The following is a 16,841-nucleotide window of genomic DNA, read 5'->3' on the forward strand; positions in this document are numbered from 1 at the left end:
GAATATTAAGCACTTCTGGTTAGTCACTCCAGTGGGGATGCAAAAACAGAAAGAAATGCTCTTACTGGCATCCGGAAAGACACTTTTTGCTCTGCATTATTGGAAGCACAAAAAGTACTGAGTTCGTTTAAAGGCAACTTTGCATTAATTTAACATGTTATCTATAAAAGGTGTCAAAACTGTGATGCTGGAAGAGAGTCCTTTCACCTAACGTACCTCGTATGACTTAAGTTTGATGAATGGCACAAGTGATCTGATCTCAAAGATAATTCATTAATACCCTAAATGTAATAGTCTTAAAATACATTTAGTTCAAAACCAAAATTTTTCTCTTCAACAGGTTTATTTTAGCAGCTCAGTTTATTACATTGTACATATTTGTCTTTGAATGTGTTGTTTAAATTTCTGTCTGTTCTGCATAGATGGCATATTCATTAACTTTTATAGCTGACTTTTTCATTTGCTATTTGCTGCTACCTGGCCTGAAGAAAGACAGGAAGATTTAAAAAAAAAATCATTCAGTAGAAACATGGAGCAGCACTTCAGCAGAACTTTACTTCAATGCAGACTTCAGTGTTAGGTTTTCTTCCTCTTCTTTTTCAAATCCTGAACAGACGACAGATCTTCCCTTGGGATACTGAGCACAACACTTACGCAGTTCTTGGATGACAGCCTGACATTTTGATTCCATGTAGTTGTTGGCTGAAAAACATACAGGCAGACTCTAGTCATGATCTCATAGGTAAAGGGAAGTTTAGATCAGTGCTTCCCACTCCCTTTAACTTTCAATACCTATGGAACTGGAAGAAGGAATATACACCAAAGTCGACTAAATTCTTTCTAATTTAGAGACCTGTCAACAGGTTCATTAGGAAGAAAAGTATGATTTCAAAGTGGTTGAAAGCTATTTTAATTTCCTTTACGGATAACAGCATACATGCACCTTTTTCTAGGATATTGGTTTTTAACATCATTATTATTACGGTCACTAATTTGATGAATTAGGAAACTGCATATATACCACACCTTATTTTGCATACAGTTTAAGCTGATTGCTGGACCTCCTCTACCAAGGCTGTGCATCAGGAATTGGGAAACTGCAGCCCATGAGGGTCAAATTCAGCCCGTTTTTACAGCTGGGAGCTAAGAATGGATTTTAGATTTTTAGAGGGTTGTAAACACACAACACATATACAATACATACAACAAAGACCTTTAGCCTCCAAAGCCTAAAATACTACTTGTTTGGCCTTCTTCATAAAACATTTGTAGACCTCTACTATACATAAACACTAAGTTAAGGAGGACCTGACCTAAAGGCTCTAGGTCAGCTGATAATCTAATGAGCCTCCCAGCACTAAAATGGGATACATGGTAGTTAGCTCAGGATAGGAAGGACAATTCTGATTAGCAAGGTGGCTAACAGTCCAGATTTGGAGCTAGACCAAGGGTGGGTTTGGGGGGATGTTCTAATTCCCACCATATTTACTAGCTATGTGACCCTAGTCAAATTACATAACTTATGTGTTTGTTTTCCCATCTATGAAGTGGGGGTCATAGTAGCATCTACCTCATGGACTTTACATGTAAAGTCCTTATCATGGTGTTTGTCATTTAGTGAGTGCTTAACGCTAACTCTTTTAGTCTTTCCAGCTCTCAATCCTCCCACAGTGTGCCAAGGGGGTGTCACTAGCTCTTTTTAATGTGATTTTTCCCCTTAGCCATGGGTTACTTCAAACAAGGTAAGGATTTATGTGGGAGAATGAATTAAATGCAAAAAAACATTTTCCCTTTCCTTAAAGTCGGAGGGAGGGAAGAAAAGTATGACGAAAATGGCATTATTATACATCAACATTTGAATTTAAAAAATTTTATAAAATATTGCTTACATCAAAAAAAAAAAAGGTAAGTCCAAGAATGAAAGCTAAAAGTCCAAGAAAATACACAAAGTATTTCTTTGATGGTGAATCTTTGGGGGAACTTTGAACATGACCACGCATCTCTATCTATTACTTTACTAATGAGGAAAACTTATTAAAAAAGGTTTCAAATTCAGATAGCCTTATTGCTTTTTCTATTTGCTCTTCTGGCAATAATCATTCACTGATTAGAAAACTGAAATCCTCCAACATTTGGTCAAACTTAGCAGCTGGACAAATGCATGAATCACCTCAAATATGCTTTAGTTGAGATTCACTTCTGCCTTTAAGAGTTAGTTGCTGACTTTGGCAGCCTGAATTACAATTGTTATTTCAACCCCACCTCTTCCAGATTGCTTTTAGAAAGTGAATTGTCACCTGCAGTGAAGCATAACCAACCAATTTTAAACTAGCCTTTTAGTAAAAAAACAAAAAGCAAAAAACAAAACCCTTTTGCTTAGCTTAGTAATTCTCAACTCTGGCTGTCCATTCAAGTCATCTGGTTAGCTTTCTAGACTGATTCCCAGCCAGACCCTAGCCCCAGGAAGTGTGAATTGTTCTAGGTAAGTTTTTAAGATCTCCAGGTGATGCCAATGTGACCAGGAGTGAAAATCGCTAGCTTTGATCACATTACTTTTTATTTTCTGCATCTTTGATGATACAATGAAGAAAATCTTCAGGATAATTGTTACATTCTTAAAAAAGAGTTAAGGGCCGGTCGAGGTGGCTCACGCCTGTAATCCTAGCACTTTGGGAGGCCGAGGTGGGTGGATCACCTGAGGTCAGGAATTCAAGGCCAGCCTGGCCATCATGGTGAAACCCCATCTTTTTTTTTTTTTTTTTAAAAAAAAAAGAGTTAATACAGATAAAAGAATGATTGGTCTCTTATAGTTAGTTCACAGTGGAAAAATAGTTTTAAAGCATTTAACAATATACTACCTTGTAAACATTTCTGAATCTCACAGGCTTGCTTCTGGCACGGGTCCTTCAGTGGCATATCCAGAAAACTAAAACAAGAAAAATGATTTTTATTTTGCTTTTTTTCCAAAAAGACTTTAAAACCCCTCCACATGGAATTTTCTTCTGAAACAAGCAGTATGCCCTTACAATTGCTGGAAAACAATTACACTAAAAATACTCTTCCCAAACATAGGATGAATCAACTGTATTTCTATCATATCCATTTCATTAGGTTTGGAAGATATATACATGGGGGAAAAAACCTTGAATTCAATCAACTCTTCTTGAATATTGTAAACCAACATTAGGCTAAAGGAGCCAACAGCACAGCCTGGCTCTATCATTCGCAGAAGAAACCCTTGATAAATGATTAAACTCCTTGAGCTTTTTTTTATTACTCATATATAAAGTGGGAACCATACCTACCTCAAAGCATTGACAGGATGATTAAGTGTGATAAAGTATATAAAGTGCATACAATAGTGCCTGGAAGGCAGAAAGGACTAAATACATGGTAGCTATTATTCCCAAGACTTTTTTTTTCTTTAAGTAAAAACCTTACTTTTAATGTATATAAACTGTTGAGACTTTAACTCAGGAAATTCTTTACAAGTAGTAAATGTTTTCCTAGGAATCAGCAATATTTGGTGCTATTACTTCCTGAGAAAGGTGCCAGTTAAGCAGCTAAAATGGTTTTTCTTGAAGTTCTTATAGAAACCAGCTTTTAAAAAATATCTGTAATCAGAGAATGAATTTAAGAGCCCACAATTTTGATCAGCAACTTCCAATAATTTGAAGACACAATTTCAGATAGAAAAAAGGCCCAGATGCCTTTGTAGCTAATTTCATCAATGCGTTATCTCTTTTCAGAGCCCTCTAAATACTCAGTAGATCCAAATTAGGTCAGTACTGGGATGGGAAACACTGGAGCAAAACCTAGGATATTTACAGGATGGGAGAAGGAAAGGCAGGTGAATTGCTGCAGGGCAACTAAGCGACAAATAGATGTTGATGCTGCTAGGAGCTGCTCTCTTCTCTCTAAATCAGTACCAAGTCCTTGGTGATCAGGGCATCTGTTCTGTAGAAGGTGCTGACTTTTGTGGGATTCATCAGATCCCAGGTCCAGCCGATGATGTCCATTAAGGGTTCTATGGCAATTTCCAAAGGAGTCAATTTCAAGTTACGGATCCTGACTAAGTGCTTTTGTTGACTTGCTTTTTGCCTGTGTAACCCTCTCTCTGCAGTTTCACTTGCAGTATTCTTCATGACCCTTCCTAAACTTCTGTGTTCTTGAGCAGTTTTTCAACCCACTCCCTCCCCCCAGGCCCAAGGGTGGGTGCACTGCAGTACTGGATGAAGTGATTGCCATATACTGAACAGAACAAAGGAGCATATCTTCGTAGAATCCCAGCACCTGGAAAAAAAAATCATTAAAATCACCACAACTGAATAGAGTCAAAACAAAGAGGGAGAAGATGGAGGAGAAATAGAAATACATACCAGGTTAGTCATCAGGCAAAAGCTTAAGCAACAGCTCCTGTACTCCCCTGACCTGTCAGAAAAAGAAAAGTTTATAGAGTACTCTGTTACGAGAGTCCCAATACAATGGAAAGTAATTAAGCAACATGTGTACCATTAAATGATGCTGTATCTGCCACAAGCGAGAGTTGTTATCCATGTAGCGCTCCTCCGGGTAGAGTTGCCACATGAGAGGTAGCTGGGAGGTAAGAAGGTGACTTGGCCTAGCTGCGTCACCTAAGGGAACCTGAATTTGCTGGACTCGTGCCCTTAGGAAACTCGTCTCCTAATGGAAAGGAATGACCAAAAATAAAACCAAAGACTTCAGAATATTGAGACTGGAATAGAAACCAAGTTACTTGAAAGCAAAATCAAAGAAATAAGCAAAATGTAAACAGTTACCTCTTCCACGACGGCCACCCACGTGCGCTGGTATTCGTCGCGGTAGATACCCTCTTGGTGAACCCAGAGGTGATCGGGTGGAGCCCCCACATCCTCTCCTGCCATTCTGGGCTTTGGGTTCCAATTCTAGCCCTGCTTTTCTCCACCTAAGCCTGCAGCACCCGCGCACAGGACACAGGTGTGACTTTCTGGGTTTGAATGAACTCACCAGTAAGCAAGGTGACTTGGTACTAGCAACCACCAACCAGAACCAAACCTCATATATGTCTTTTTGCACAACCTACATAGAACCAAGGACATCTGAAGCTTTCTGCAAGACAACTAAAGTGACATTAAGCAGAGCCTCAGGTAGTGCTGCTGACTGCAAAGCGCTCAAGAATTTGGCTAGGTGAGGAGTTCTGTGGATATGTAGGACTAGCACTACAGGAAGCTGGGCAGTGGTCTCATACATACTGCATTCACAAGCGGTGTCTGGCAAAATATAGTTAGCAATAGAATATGCAAAGAGCATGCCTAAGGAGACACTTGTTTTGGCAGGAAGGCAGTATAACAGACACATGCATGCCACATTCCTCAGGTAAAAGCCACTTCCAAGCAGTTTCCATTTTAAAAGGTAAGATTCTAAAGGACATATATGCAAGGCTTTCAGAGTTGATATAGAAAGTGTTTGTTTTAAGGGCAAAGGATCTATTTACCAGTTTACTAAGAAAGTTTATATACAGTGATGGGCATTTCTAGAAGGGGATTTTCTTGCTACAAAAAGTAAGGTAGCTTCATGGAATTTCTGACCTGCAAGAGACTTTGGGGATCATGGTGATCTGGAGCTGAGTGACTGCAAATGAGTTATCCAGCTAGGTCCTTGTTTTCTTTTAATAATTTTGCAGGATGTTACAGGAGCCCATTTTTCCATAGAGGACTCAGTTTAAATTTTGATCTCCTAAGCTAGAAGACCAGAAGCACATTTGAGAGGTGTAAAGGAAGCATATCTCCCAAAGCATGAGTGGTAGGGCAAAATATAACGATCCTCTGCCAAAGCCCCAGATCTAATTTCAGGACCTCACGATAACTTGATGTGCATTTTGCATGAGTGAACCTTTTAGCATTAAGGCGCAGTTGTACCGTATTTCTACCTTTGGCCACAGCATAGATATGGCACTGGGGGGAGCTGCCCCACAAAACAAAGACCTCCTATTCCCATTAGGTGGCCATTAGGTGGGAAAGGAAATGCAGCATGGGAGAGTGGTTGTTAGAGTCCTCAAAATGAGACTGTCAAGAGCAACCAGATGCTTCACCCATTAAACCCTGAGTGCATCCGACTCTGAGCCTGGTGTAAGCTCCTATGTTAGTTTTCATGCATATGAACTCTCTCATTTCAAACTCTTCTAAACTTTCTCCTTAACCAAACCCTGATTTCTCTGAGTGGCAATACCACCATTCCTGATCCTGCAGACTCAAAACTTATGAGTTATCTTGGATTTCTTCCTCTTATTCAGTTGCTACATCCTATATGTCACCAATTCCATTAGGCACTACAACTACCACTGCAGTTGAGACAAACTTTCCCCAAATACCAGGCTCATTTCTAGCTCCATACCCTTGCTCTTGCTTTCCACTTGCCTAAAATGCCTCCCGGGGCCTCTCTGCCTATCTTAGTGCTATTATAACAGAGTCCAGGTGCCTGCCTCCTTTATGAAACTTAAGAAAATTCTTGCCTCTTATGACTACTGTAACATTTATATTTAAACAAAATCACCTTACACATTTGCTTTGCTTATTTCACAAGTCCTGTCTTCCCTAAAGCACAGTATTGTATATTGCTCAGTAGCAGGAATGATACAGTTCTGGGCACCCCAAGCTCATATACTGGTCAAGAAATGTTTTTGTGAACAGGTGTATATATATGGTGGGCAGGGAAGGGAAACAAAGGAAGGCCACAGTGGTAGTCATGATTGGCTATGTATAGGTGGGTAGAGATTGATTCTCTAGGCATAAGTCTCTAGCTATATATAATTTATAATTTATACATATTTTTTTGCCAAAGCCCCCCTTCTACCCATTTAGCAAATACAGCTGTTTTGCCTCTACTTCTTCCCAAAGGTTTGGAAAAGAGAAATACAAATAAAAACCAGATAAATACTAATGTCAAAATAATATAATACAAAAGCTTGGATTTCAAGCACAAAAGATTTAAGTGTGGCCAATAATTGTTTTTAAAAAGTGGAAACCATGTGTTAAGGGTTTCAGTACCATCTCAATTTCATACATAAGTCCTAGCAACAACCAAAATGTTGACATTTAAATTTGTTTTGAATGGAGAACAAAATTGTCTTGGTTATACTGACATTAAAAGGAAATAATGCCAGTGGAATAGGGGGCAAAGAGACTGGAGATGATGGTCTGAGTTACGGAGTCACTACAAAGATGCCTATGGAGTCACTACAAAATATTCTCAGAAGAAAGGCAGTGTGATGTGCTGCTGTGACCCAAAGGTCAACATGCTGGGCATCAGCAGGATGAGCCTGGGAACAACCCCTCAGCACATTATCCTGGATTTGTGTGTGCTACCATTCTGAGGGCATGTAGGCCCAGAGAAAGGCAACTGCAGTGATTAAGTGACAGAGAAGCCACTATATGAGCACAAACTAACAACATCCTCAGCACAAAGAAAGCAAGGGCTGAGGGAGAGGGATTCTGATCAAAGCCTATAAAATCACAGGTTTCATAATATGATTCTTAGAAAACTTGCTCTCAGCATTTTCCTTGGTCAAATAAGTTTGGGAATCTTGGAGAGTCATAAAGTACATTAGTGTAGTAACCGTTCTGGCAAGGTATGCGGTAAAGAAACTTTATGTTAACATTTCCCAAATTTATTTGACTAGAGAACATTTTATTTATTTGCACATGACACTTGTTTACAAAATTCAGGACTTCTGGAACTAAGACAAATCATCTTTTAAAACCTCAACATAGAATTAGGTACAAGGTGCAATACAATATATGGAATATAAACTTGTGCAACTCAACTCAAAGAATACTGCCAGCTGCAAATACAAATGAATTTCAAAAATGTTTAGATAACTGCATAACTTTATCATCCACTAGAAGAGATTGTCCCATGAGGGTCACCTTGATTTCAGGGCCAGAGAGCACAGTAGCCAAGACAGACAATTTCTTAGTAAGGCATTTTGTAAATTAGGTTCTAAATGGATGACGTATAAGATAGAAGGGCTTCCTTAGGTAGTAATCTAAGTAAAACTATCATTTTTCCTTTACAGAATAAATTCTTTTGTGTTTTTAAAAAAAGTATTGTTCGCTTTAATTGCCAGGTTGATGAACAGTTTTTGAACATTGATCAGTTGAATACACTTATTTTATTAGAAGTCAATTAATAAACTTGTCCAATTACAATGAGTGAAATTACCAAGAACACAGGCCCAGGCCTGTGTATGAATCCTGAGTCTGCTACTTACTAGCTTTGTAACCTTGGATAAGTTAATGTTCTCTACCTCAGTTTCCTGAGGTGTAAAATGAGAATTAAAGAACACATTAGTCACGATAGTCTTTAGCATTTCCTATATACTTACATATATTGACTCATTTAATTTTCACAGTCTTCATAGGGCACTATGAGGTAGGCTGTATTATTATCATCCCCACTTAAAGGTGAGGAAAAGTAAGGCACAGAGAAGTTAGGTAACTTGCTCAAGGTCACACAGTGGGGAAGTTGTTGAGCTTGATTCTAACTGGGGCAGATTACATGTACCAGGCATATAAATGCTTAGTAAGTAGCTTATAATAAGCTTGCCATAAATGTTAATAATTTTGTTCAACTTTAAATGCCTGCAGCTGTAAAAGGCAGCCATGACCATTAGAAAAGTTAGTGAACCTCATTCTGGAATATGAGACTGACTACCACCAATAACAAACAAAAGGTATTTTTCTTCCTGAAAGTGCCTAAAGGCACTATATGCCATAACCAAATATTAATATAATAATGAGAAGAACAGCCGTTCCTGCTTCATCAGGATGGGGCATAGTAGACACAAACAGTAATTGAAAATGATATGTGGTATAAAATTGAAACCAGGGAAAATTTGGATGGGTCCAACGTAATTGCACATGAAAACTTTTCAACCTTCATCATGATCAAATTAATTATAGAAAGATGTGCCATCTGATCCTTAGAAATCTTTAGGTAAAGACAGAGCCTGCTGGTGTGCACATAACAGATAATTGCACTGGATGGGGGCCCTATGTGTGGGGAGACTTGGGTTGGAACTGAATTGGGAGAAAAGAGCAAAGCATCAACACTTCAAGTAGCACCTTGGCAATGTTCCCTTTCCAGTACTGCCATACCTGCCTGGCTTCAAAACTACACAAAGTAGAAAACCAAATCAAAGAAACGAACACGGACGGGCTGTGGAGGCGGCACGGCATATATTGTGCTTTGATTTAGAGTCGCTTCCAAAATCCACGTGTGATTCCTAGACTTGTGAGTTGGAAGATCTGTACTTTTATCCTTGGCACGTTTGACATACCTCGAAATAAAATTACTGTCTGATATGCAGACAAGGAGACCCGAGGAAACTTGCATTCTGGATACCTAAAGTGATACATCCGAACTTGAATAAACACTGAAGTCCTCCAATTCCCCTTCCCTGTATCCAACAAATAGCTACCTAAAAGCCTTTGTAGAAAGTAGCAGCAGCCAAGCTTAAGAGTGATACTTTTTCAGATACAGTATAACACTGTTTCTGCAAAAGGTTACTCACATGAATATAATGTTTCTTGGGCTAATTAATCCGCCTTGAGAACAGCTAGGCTAAAACTTCCAGGTCTCCCACCCTGGGCCACTCAAGCCAGGAACGCGACGTGAGCCCGGGGTGAGCCGAGGGGCATCCCGGGCCGAGGTCACTCGAACCGAAGTTAGAGGCACGGGCCGGCAACCGGAAGTGGTCCAGGGAGAGTTGTACGAGATTCGGGGGCTGTGACTTGGAAATAAAACAAAATAAAATAAAACCTTAACTGTTTGGGGACTGACTTTCAAAAGAGCGTCCCCCTGGCTCAAGAGGCCGGCGTTCGCGGAGATGTCGTCGTAAAGGGCTGTCCCCCAAGCGTGTAGGCCGCGCACGGGTCTCCTTAGCGGGCGGGCAAAATGGGCGCCGGTACTCGCGAGGCGCCTGCCCAGGCGCCCGGGCGCCGCTCAGAGTACGCCCGCCTGCGGCCCCAGAGCGCCGCCTCCCTGCCACCCCCGCCGCCCGGCCTGAAGCCCGGACCGCGGCCGGCCACCGCCCTCCGCCCCGACGGCCACGCCTGCCCGAACCCTCGCGGGCGTTTCCCAGGTGCTGCTGGGGGGGCCCCGCCCCCGCGCCCCGAGGCCCGCCCCCGCGCGCCAGCCTCGCGCCCGCTGCCCCCTCCTCGCCCCCTCAGCCCCGCCCCCTCAGCCCCGCCCGCTCCCTAAGCCCCGCCCCCAAGGAACCCGCGCGCCGAAGGCCAGGCCTGGGCGGAGCGCAGGGCGCGGGCGCTGGGGAGGCTGCGCCGCAGCACCCGGTTGGTCAGAACCAAGTGGGCCCGAGGCGGACGTGAGAAGGGTCGGGCCAAGATGGCGGTGCAGGTGGTGCAGGCGGTGCAGGCGGTTCATCTTGAGTCTGACGCTTTCCTCGTTTGTCTCAACCACGCTCTGAGCACAGAGAAGGAGGAGGTGATGGGGCTGTGCATAGGGGAGGTGAGTAGCTCTGTCAGCCTGGCTAGAACCCTGCTGAGCAGTCCCACTGTCTCCCCTGTGTGGGTGCCGACAGCTCCCGGGGCTGCGGAGGCCACAGGCATCCTCGATTTAGATCCTTGGACACCCTTTACATGGCTCTGTCGCGGAGATCCCCGTTTCTTCTGGCCGCCTGACACTTGTTTAGTCTCCTGCGAGCCCCCAGCGGTCTGCACAGGCCCCGGGAGCCTTGCCTTTTCTCCTGCATCCTGGGGCTTCTCTTTAGATCTACGCTTTTCGCTCGTTGACCAAAACTGCAAGGCAGGTCAGAAAGACTCTGGAGTACAATGAGGACGTCCGGGTATTGCGACGCAGCAGCTGACCACAGTTAGAACCACTTGCCTCACTTCTAGTCCTCCGTCTAGGGAGCACAGATATGAACCAAAGCATTTGGAGGTTATCGAAGAGCCTAACTAGAAGGTTCGGGGCTTGAAGGAATCAAAAGTTTCCACTGCATTGTGCTGCAGAGCGGCCAAATGGGATTAGGAAATACAGTTTAGCTGTTTACAATTTAAAGTAATTCTCCAGTCTTTCATGCCGTCTACATGAACACATGACCGAATTGTCATATAATCTGCATCCACGTACCTCAAGCTTAATGTAATCAATAATGTTTTCTGCTTTTTCCCACTCTAGTTGAACGATGATACAAGGTAAGACTATATTTGTTTACTCATATCCTATAATGCCTTAGTCATTGTTAACTCAAAATTATGTCGACTTTGGCAATACTGTGTCTGGATCGTGTCTTACGACTCCGCGGCTCCCTCAATGATCCCATTTGAGTTCCACCCCAACCCTGAACTTTGGTTTCTGCCTTACCTCCTATTCAGTTTAGATATGAGATAAACATCTTAATAAGCATTATCGTAATTGTTGGGTTTTGGGGATTAGACAGTGTCTCACTCTGTCACCCAGCCTGGAGTACAGTAGTGTGATCTCGGCTCACTGCAACGTCCACCTCCAGGTTCAAGCGATTCTCATTCCTCAGCCTCTTGAATAGCTGGGATTACAGGTGCCCATCACCACACTCAGCTATTTTTTTTCCTTTTTGTATTTTTTGTACAGACAGGATTTCACCATGTTGGGCTGCCTGGTCTTGAACGCCTGGGCTCAAGCAGTCCGCCTGCCTCGACCTCCCAAAGTGTTGGCATTACAGGCGTGAGCCACCACGTCTGGCCTTGCTCAATGTATTTCATGTTCTCTCTTTCCCCTGAAATTCCAATGAGATATCAGTAATTTTCTTTGTGACACAGAACATATACAGGCATTTCCCCGTTGATCCATTCCTTCATGTTAATCGACAGTGTGGCATTGCCTTTTCTTCTGGTGATCCTCACCGTTATTTCAGAAATCCCCAGTAGCTTCAATGCTTGAGGTGGTGAAACCTTTGAGTAACATTTTAATTTTAACTTGAAATCGTACCATAGTGTACTTTTCAAGCCCACCTCCTTAATACCCAGGATTCCAGGAATTTAGCTTTGTCCATGATAACTTTATACACTCAGCCATTTGTGCATGTGTCCCAGATTGCTTCTAACAGATATAGAGTGCAGCTCTAGCCTCAGCTGTTTCCCTCCTATTCTTTGGTCTCTGCTAATATTTCATTGCAAAAAATGGTTATTTTGCTTTAATTCCCTTTTTATATTCCAAACTCCACTTTCTTTTTTTTTTTTCTAATTTGTTCCCAATAGGAGTGACTCCAAATTTGCATATACTGGAACTGAAATGCGCACAGTTGCTGAAAAGGTATGTGTGCTAGAATTTTGCATGGTGGAAACTTGCAGTTGGGGAAAGATTTCCGTAATCCAGTGATCTCAGCCAGAGTATCTGGTTTCTGGCTGGATGAGATATTCTTTCTAGTAAAATCAGATGAAGAGTCTACTCACTGGGAATGGGACCTAATTTTCTGTTCTTTGTAGCATATTGTTTCTACTTGAGCAAGATTAGTAATCACTATCAGTACCACCCTCTTGCTGCTCTCCTTGTTGTCACTGTCTGTTTTCTGGCCCTTCTCTCACTTTCCTTGAGACTTTGGCATGTCATTCACATCACTATTACCTCTTTATCCAACGTCTACTCATGCAACCCTCTCTTCTTAAACAGGCAGATTACCCATAGCATCATAGTTCTTAGTCTACCTTGACTTTCTTCCTGTCTGCACTCCTCCAGCACCTTTTCTGGCATGCTCTAGCCTTGATGGTCTAGTGTAATGCTTCTAACCTAATCATGGCATAGGACCACTTAATTTTTTCTCCAATCTGTCATAGACCTATGCTTTTGTAAAATGCAATAAAAATGAATCACTTCCCCTTCTCCCACCATGTTATCAGGCCACAGCTTCATCTACTTATTACTACTATTTACAAACTTTTCCACCTTAATCACTTTGCATCTCTTCCCATATCAGAGAAATAGGTTATCTTCCTGTCCAAAGCTGCAGTTTTTTCAGAGACCTTGTTTATCAGATGTTCTGTTTCTTTTCTGGGCCTTTTCCCTGTCACCTGATTCTTTTCTCTCAGGATAAAAATATGTGTAAATTACTCTTATTTTCAGAAAGGAAAGCTACTTCTTAATCGTGTGTCTTCCTGTAGTCACTACTCTTATATCATTCCTTTAATAGCCAGACTTCTTAAAAGAATAAGCTACAGTTACTACTCTTTCACTTTCCCTAGTCAAACCCACTGAGGTCTCGTTTCTAATTCTACTTTTTGTGGATTATTTCCTGGTGCTTACCTTAATCTTTCTCCTTGAATCTCTGAATTCTCATGAGTTTTTCTTGGTTTTGCTGTATTGCCTTTATTCCTGTTTCCCCCTTTCCTTTATAGACCCCTCTTCTTCCTCTGTCTATGCATTAAATATTTCTCATTTCTCTTAGGCACTGAAATTTCTGACTAAAGCAAGAAGGAGAGAAAGATACAATTCACCCTGGACGTCAGTTACTAAGACACATTCCAAATCTTAATGATGTAATTTTATTTTTAAGATTTCATGCCCTTGTCTTGAGTTTTATGTCAGTTTGTACTGTCTAAATTAGATTTTAAACTTTATTAGTTAAGCTGCCTTTTTAGTGTTGCATAGTGCATTTTTTATCCTTTTATTTTTAGCCTTTCTGTGTACTAGTATTTAAAATATGTCTCTTATTAGTGGTAAATACTTTAAAAAATCCAGTGTGATAATCTTTTTAATTGGAGTATTTAGTTCAAAAACAAAAATAAATCACAAAAAAATATAATGTGAGCCATGAATGTAATCTATATACATAATTTTATTTTTTTTAGTAATCACAGTAAAAAGTAATAAATGAAATTAATTTGAATGGTACGTTTTATTTAACCTAAGTATCTGAAGTATTATTATTTTAACATGTAGTGAATATTAAGAAATGTTGAGATATTTTATGTTTCTTTTTTTTCCTTTTTGTGTTATCTTTGAATTCCATATGTGTTTCACACTTGTTGCACATCTGAAATCAGACCGATGTTGCACAGTGAAAATCTATAGCTTGTTTCAAAAGCCTCCTCTCAGATTTCACCCTTGTCCCTTCAGCATCTGATAATGCTAAGCCCACTCTTTCCCTTGACAGTCTTGTACCATTTCATTGTTCTGGTTTTGCCTTCTTTGTCTTCCTCCCTGGCCCTTCTTTTCCTTCCCCATCCTAAATGTGGCCACTCCTCTTGATTCAGGCCAAGACCTCTGCTCCCTTTCTCCACACTTAATTTGTCCACTCATAAAAGCTTTATTGATTCCTGCATTTATTCTGTTTGAGTCTAAGCTATAATCCCACTTGCCTGCTAAAAATTGCCATATTGTATATCTCTCATCCTAGATTATCTCATCTGAAAACAAGCTCATCTTCTTTCCTTCCTGAGCCTTTCTAAACTTTGATCTGCCTCACATCTTCTACCTAGCTTCAACTTTGAAACTTTAGAGTCGTTTTTGCCAGTTTCCTATCCACCATCACCCATGGTCAATAAGCTACCAAATCTTGTAGAGTCATTCTTTTTAATGGGTCTCACATCTGTTTCTTCCATCTCTGCCATCTGCTTAGCCCAGTACTTAATTGTTACTTCATGTACAGTTTATCTGAAATAACTTTTTTCCTTCGAGTTCATCCTGCAAATCATGGCTTGGCATTTGAGGTCTTGTGCATTCTCACTCTACCTTTCTTAGATTTGCCATCTGCCATTTCACCTCAAGCTCTGTATCCAAATCAGTCGGCTAACTTGTCTCCCAGACACCTCATTCACACTTTACTACTTCCATGTTGCCCCCTCTCCCACAGTAATCAAGGAATAGATACATTTGTCTGCCTTTTCTATGTAGATTTTTTTCTTTTTTAGATTCATATTCTGCTTATGTAGATTATTTTTCTAATATAAGTGAGTTATTTCCTCTGAGCTCCTGTATTAGTCTGTTACCACACTGCTATAAAGAACTTCCCGAGGCCAGGCGTGGTGGTTTATGCCTGTAATCTCAACACTTTGGGATGTGAGACGGGCCTGAGGTCAGGAGTTCGAGACCATCCTAGCCAACATGGCTACCAAAAAAATACAGAAAGCCAGGTGTGGTGGCGTGTGCCTGTAATCCCAGCTGCTGGCAAGGTTGAGGTGGAACAATCACTTGAACCCAGGAGGTGGAGGTTGGAGCCAAGATCACACCACTACATTCCAGCCTGGGCAACAGAGTGAGACCCTGTGTCCAAAAAAAAAAACCTCCCTGAGACTGGGTAATTTAAAAAGAAAAGAGGTTTAATTGACTCACAGTTCCATGTGGCTGGGGAGGCTTCAGGAAACTTATAATCATGGTGGAAGGTGAAGGGGAAGCAAGACACATCTTGCATTGTGGTAGGAGAGACAGAGACAGTGAGTGGGGAAGTGCCACCCTTTTAAACCATCAGATCTAAGAACTCACTCTCACATTATGATGAGAACAGCCTGCGGGAAATCCAGCCCTACAATCCAATCACTTCTCATCAAGTCCCTCCCCTGATATGTGGAGTTTACAATGTGAGATGAAATTTGGGTGGGGACACAGAGCCCAGCCATATCAGCTCCTATGGCATTGACTTACTACATTATCTTAGTGGAGTTTCATGAATAATAACTTGCCACTCAGCCATGTCGTCAGCACATTGAACCCTTTGTCAGCACTCTGATTTATGTTCCTTTGTATGACACAGTGTTTTGTACATAGTTGTAAGTCAAATAATTACTAGTTGATCATTCTAAAAGTCATTCCTTCATCTAAATATTAGCATATGTATTTTATATTTTTGTGTCTGAAATGTATATATTGAGATTGGGTGTCTTTTATTTGAAACATTTCAGTATTCATGTGAAAAGTGTCAGTTTTCTAAAATGGAATATTTAATCTGATTTTTTAATAAAATGCAATTCAATAGTTGAATGGGGCTGTTTTATTGGAGAGAGCCATAAGTAACCATTTTTGTGGATTTTCCTTTAGGTTGACGCTGTCAGAATTGTTCACATTCATTCTGTCATCATCTTAAGACGTTCTGATAAGAGGAAGGACCGAGTTGAAATTTCTCCAGAGCAGCTGTCTGCAGCTTCAACAGAGGCAGAGATATCCTTATTGGTCAATAGAAGCTTTTATGTGCTCTGGGGTTGCTGGGCCACATTGGTCAGCTCGCTACAGTCATCCTGCTTTAGGTCGTTTCATAAATTTTCTTCCCTTAGATCCAGTTGTTTGTTTATTAGAATTTCTCTCTATTTCTCCTTTTGAGTGGCTTTTATTGTAAGAATTAGAAATTTCTGACATTCCTGCTTCTAAATGCCAAAAGATCTCAGGGTCAAACACTGTGACAATGAACTCTGTGTAGAGTCCCCTCAATCTTCCTCCCTAGTCTTCTCTCTATTCCTCCCTGCCCCTCCTTCCAGTTTTCCTAGTATCATTTAATTTCTAGGCCTTTTACTGTCTTGATCTCTATCCTCTTGAGAGATTCTCATTTGTGACTTCCTCTCAAAAAATGCAATGTTGGGAACTGAATGCAATATTTCATGTTAAATATAACCCCAAATGATCAAAAATGGGGCATTTGTTTCCTGTGATTTGTTTCTGTATGATTCAGAATGCCCTGGCCAGTGCCTCTTAAGTGAATATGAAGCTGATCCCCATCTTGCTTGAGTGCTGGGCAGAGTTACCTTTTATTTTCTTGAGGCTTCCTTTCCCTGGCCTCCAATAGGCCACACATGCTTCCGCTCATCAGTTATCTGCTGAATACTCAAGTGCGGATATAGAGGATATCTGTGCAGCTCTCC

At 41.1% G+C, this 16,841-nt stretch overlaps 3 protein-coding genes across 7 annotated transcripts in view; 1 reads left to right on the top strand and 2 right to left on the bottom strand.

Moving 5' to 3' along the window:
- Positions 1-324: 324 nt before the first annotated feature.
- Positions 325-10,127, bottom strand: CMC4 (C-X9-C motif containing 4). Of its 4 annotated transcripts, none has more exons than XM_017516216.2 (3): positions 9,841-10,127; positions 2,859-2,926; positions 325-702 (listed from the first exon to the last, which is right to left on the bottom strand). In XM_017516216.2, exons 2-3 carry the CDS (start codon positions 2,914-2,916, stop codon positions 554-556), a joined length of 207 nt encoding a protein of 68 aa, XP_017371705.1. In that variant the 5' UTR covers positions 2,917-2,926; positions 9,841-10,127; the 3' UTR covers positions 325-553. The 4 variants fall into 4 exon arrangements, with proteins under 4 accessions (XP_017371705.1, XP_017371706.1, XP_017371702.1 ...); XM_017516217.2 differs by having other exon boundaries at positions 9,826-10,127; XM_017516213.2 differs by having other exon boundaries at positions 9,572-10,109.
- On the bottom strand, positions 3,829-10,011 carry MTCP1 (mature T cell proliferation 1). Its single transcript, XM_017516212.2, has 5 exons — positions 9,572-10,011; positions 4,800-4,951; positions 4,513-4,683; positions 4,380-4,431; positions 3,829-4,293 (listed from the first exon to the last, which is right to left on the bottom strand). The coding sequence occupies exons 2-4, from the start codon at positions 4,902-4,904 to the stop codon at positions 4,384-4,386; spliced, it is 324 nt and encodes a 107-aa protein (XP_017371701.1). The 5' UTR covers positions 4,905-4,951; positions 9,572-10,011; the 3' UTR covers positions 3,829-4,293; positions 4,380-4,383.
- Positions 10,128-10,276: 149 nt separating the features above from the next.
- BRCC3 (BRCA1/BRCA2-containing complex subunit 3) overlaps positions 10,277-16,841 on the top strand; it is a 69,161-nt gene continuing 62,596 nt past the window's right edge. Inside the window, exons 1-4 of one of the 2 annotated variants that reach the window (XM_017516219.2) lie at positions 10,277-10,524; positions 11,197-11,213; positions 12,255-12,309; positions 16,027-16,146. In XM_017516219.2, coding sequence (XP_017371708.1) covers positions 10,402-10,524; positions 11,197-11,213; positions 12,255-12,309; positions 16,027-16,146 — 315 coding nt within the window. In that variant the 5' untranslated portion in view covers positions 10,277-10,401. The remainder of the gene's footprint in view (positions 10,525-11,196; positions 11,214-12,254; positions 12,310-16,026; positions 16,147-16,841) is intronic. The other variant, XM_017516220.2, reaches the window with a different exon arrangement.

The sequence above is a fragment of the Cebus imitator genome, unplaced genomic scaffold (assembly GCF_001604975.1).
Source record: "Cebus imitator isolate Cc_AM_T3 unplaced genomic scaffold, Cebus_imitator-1.0 Scaffold576, whole genome shotgun sequence".
Classification (NCBI taxonomy): domain Eukaryota; kingdom Metazoa; phylum Chordata; class Mammalia; order Primates; family Cebidae; genus Cebus; species Cebus imitator.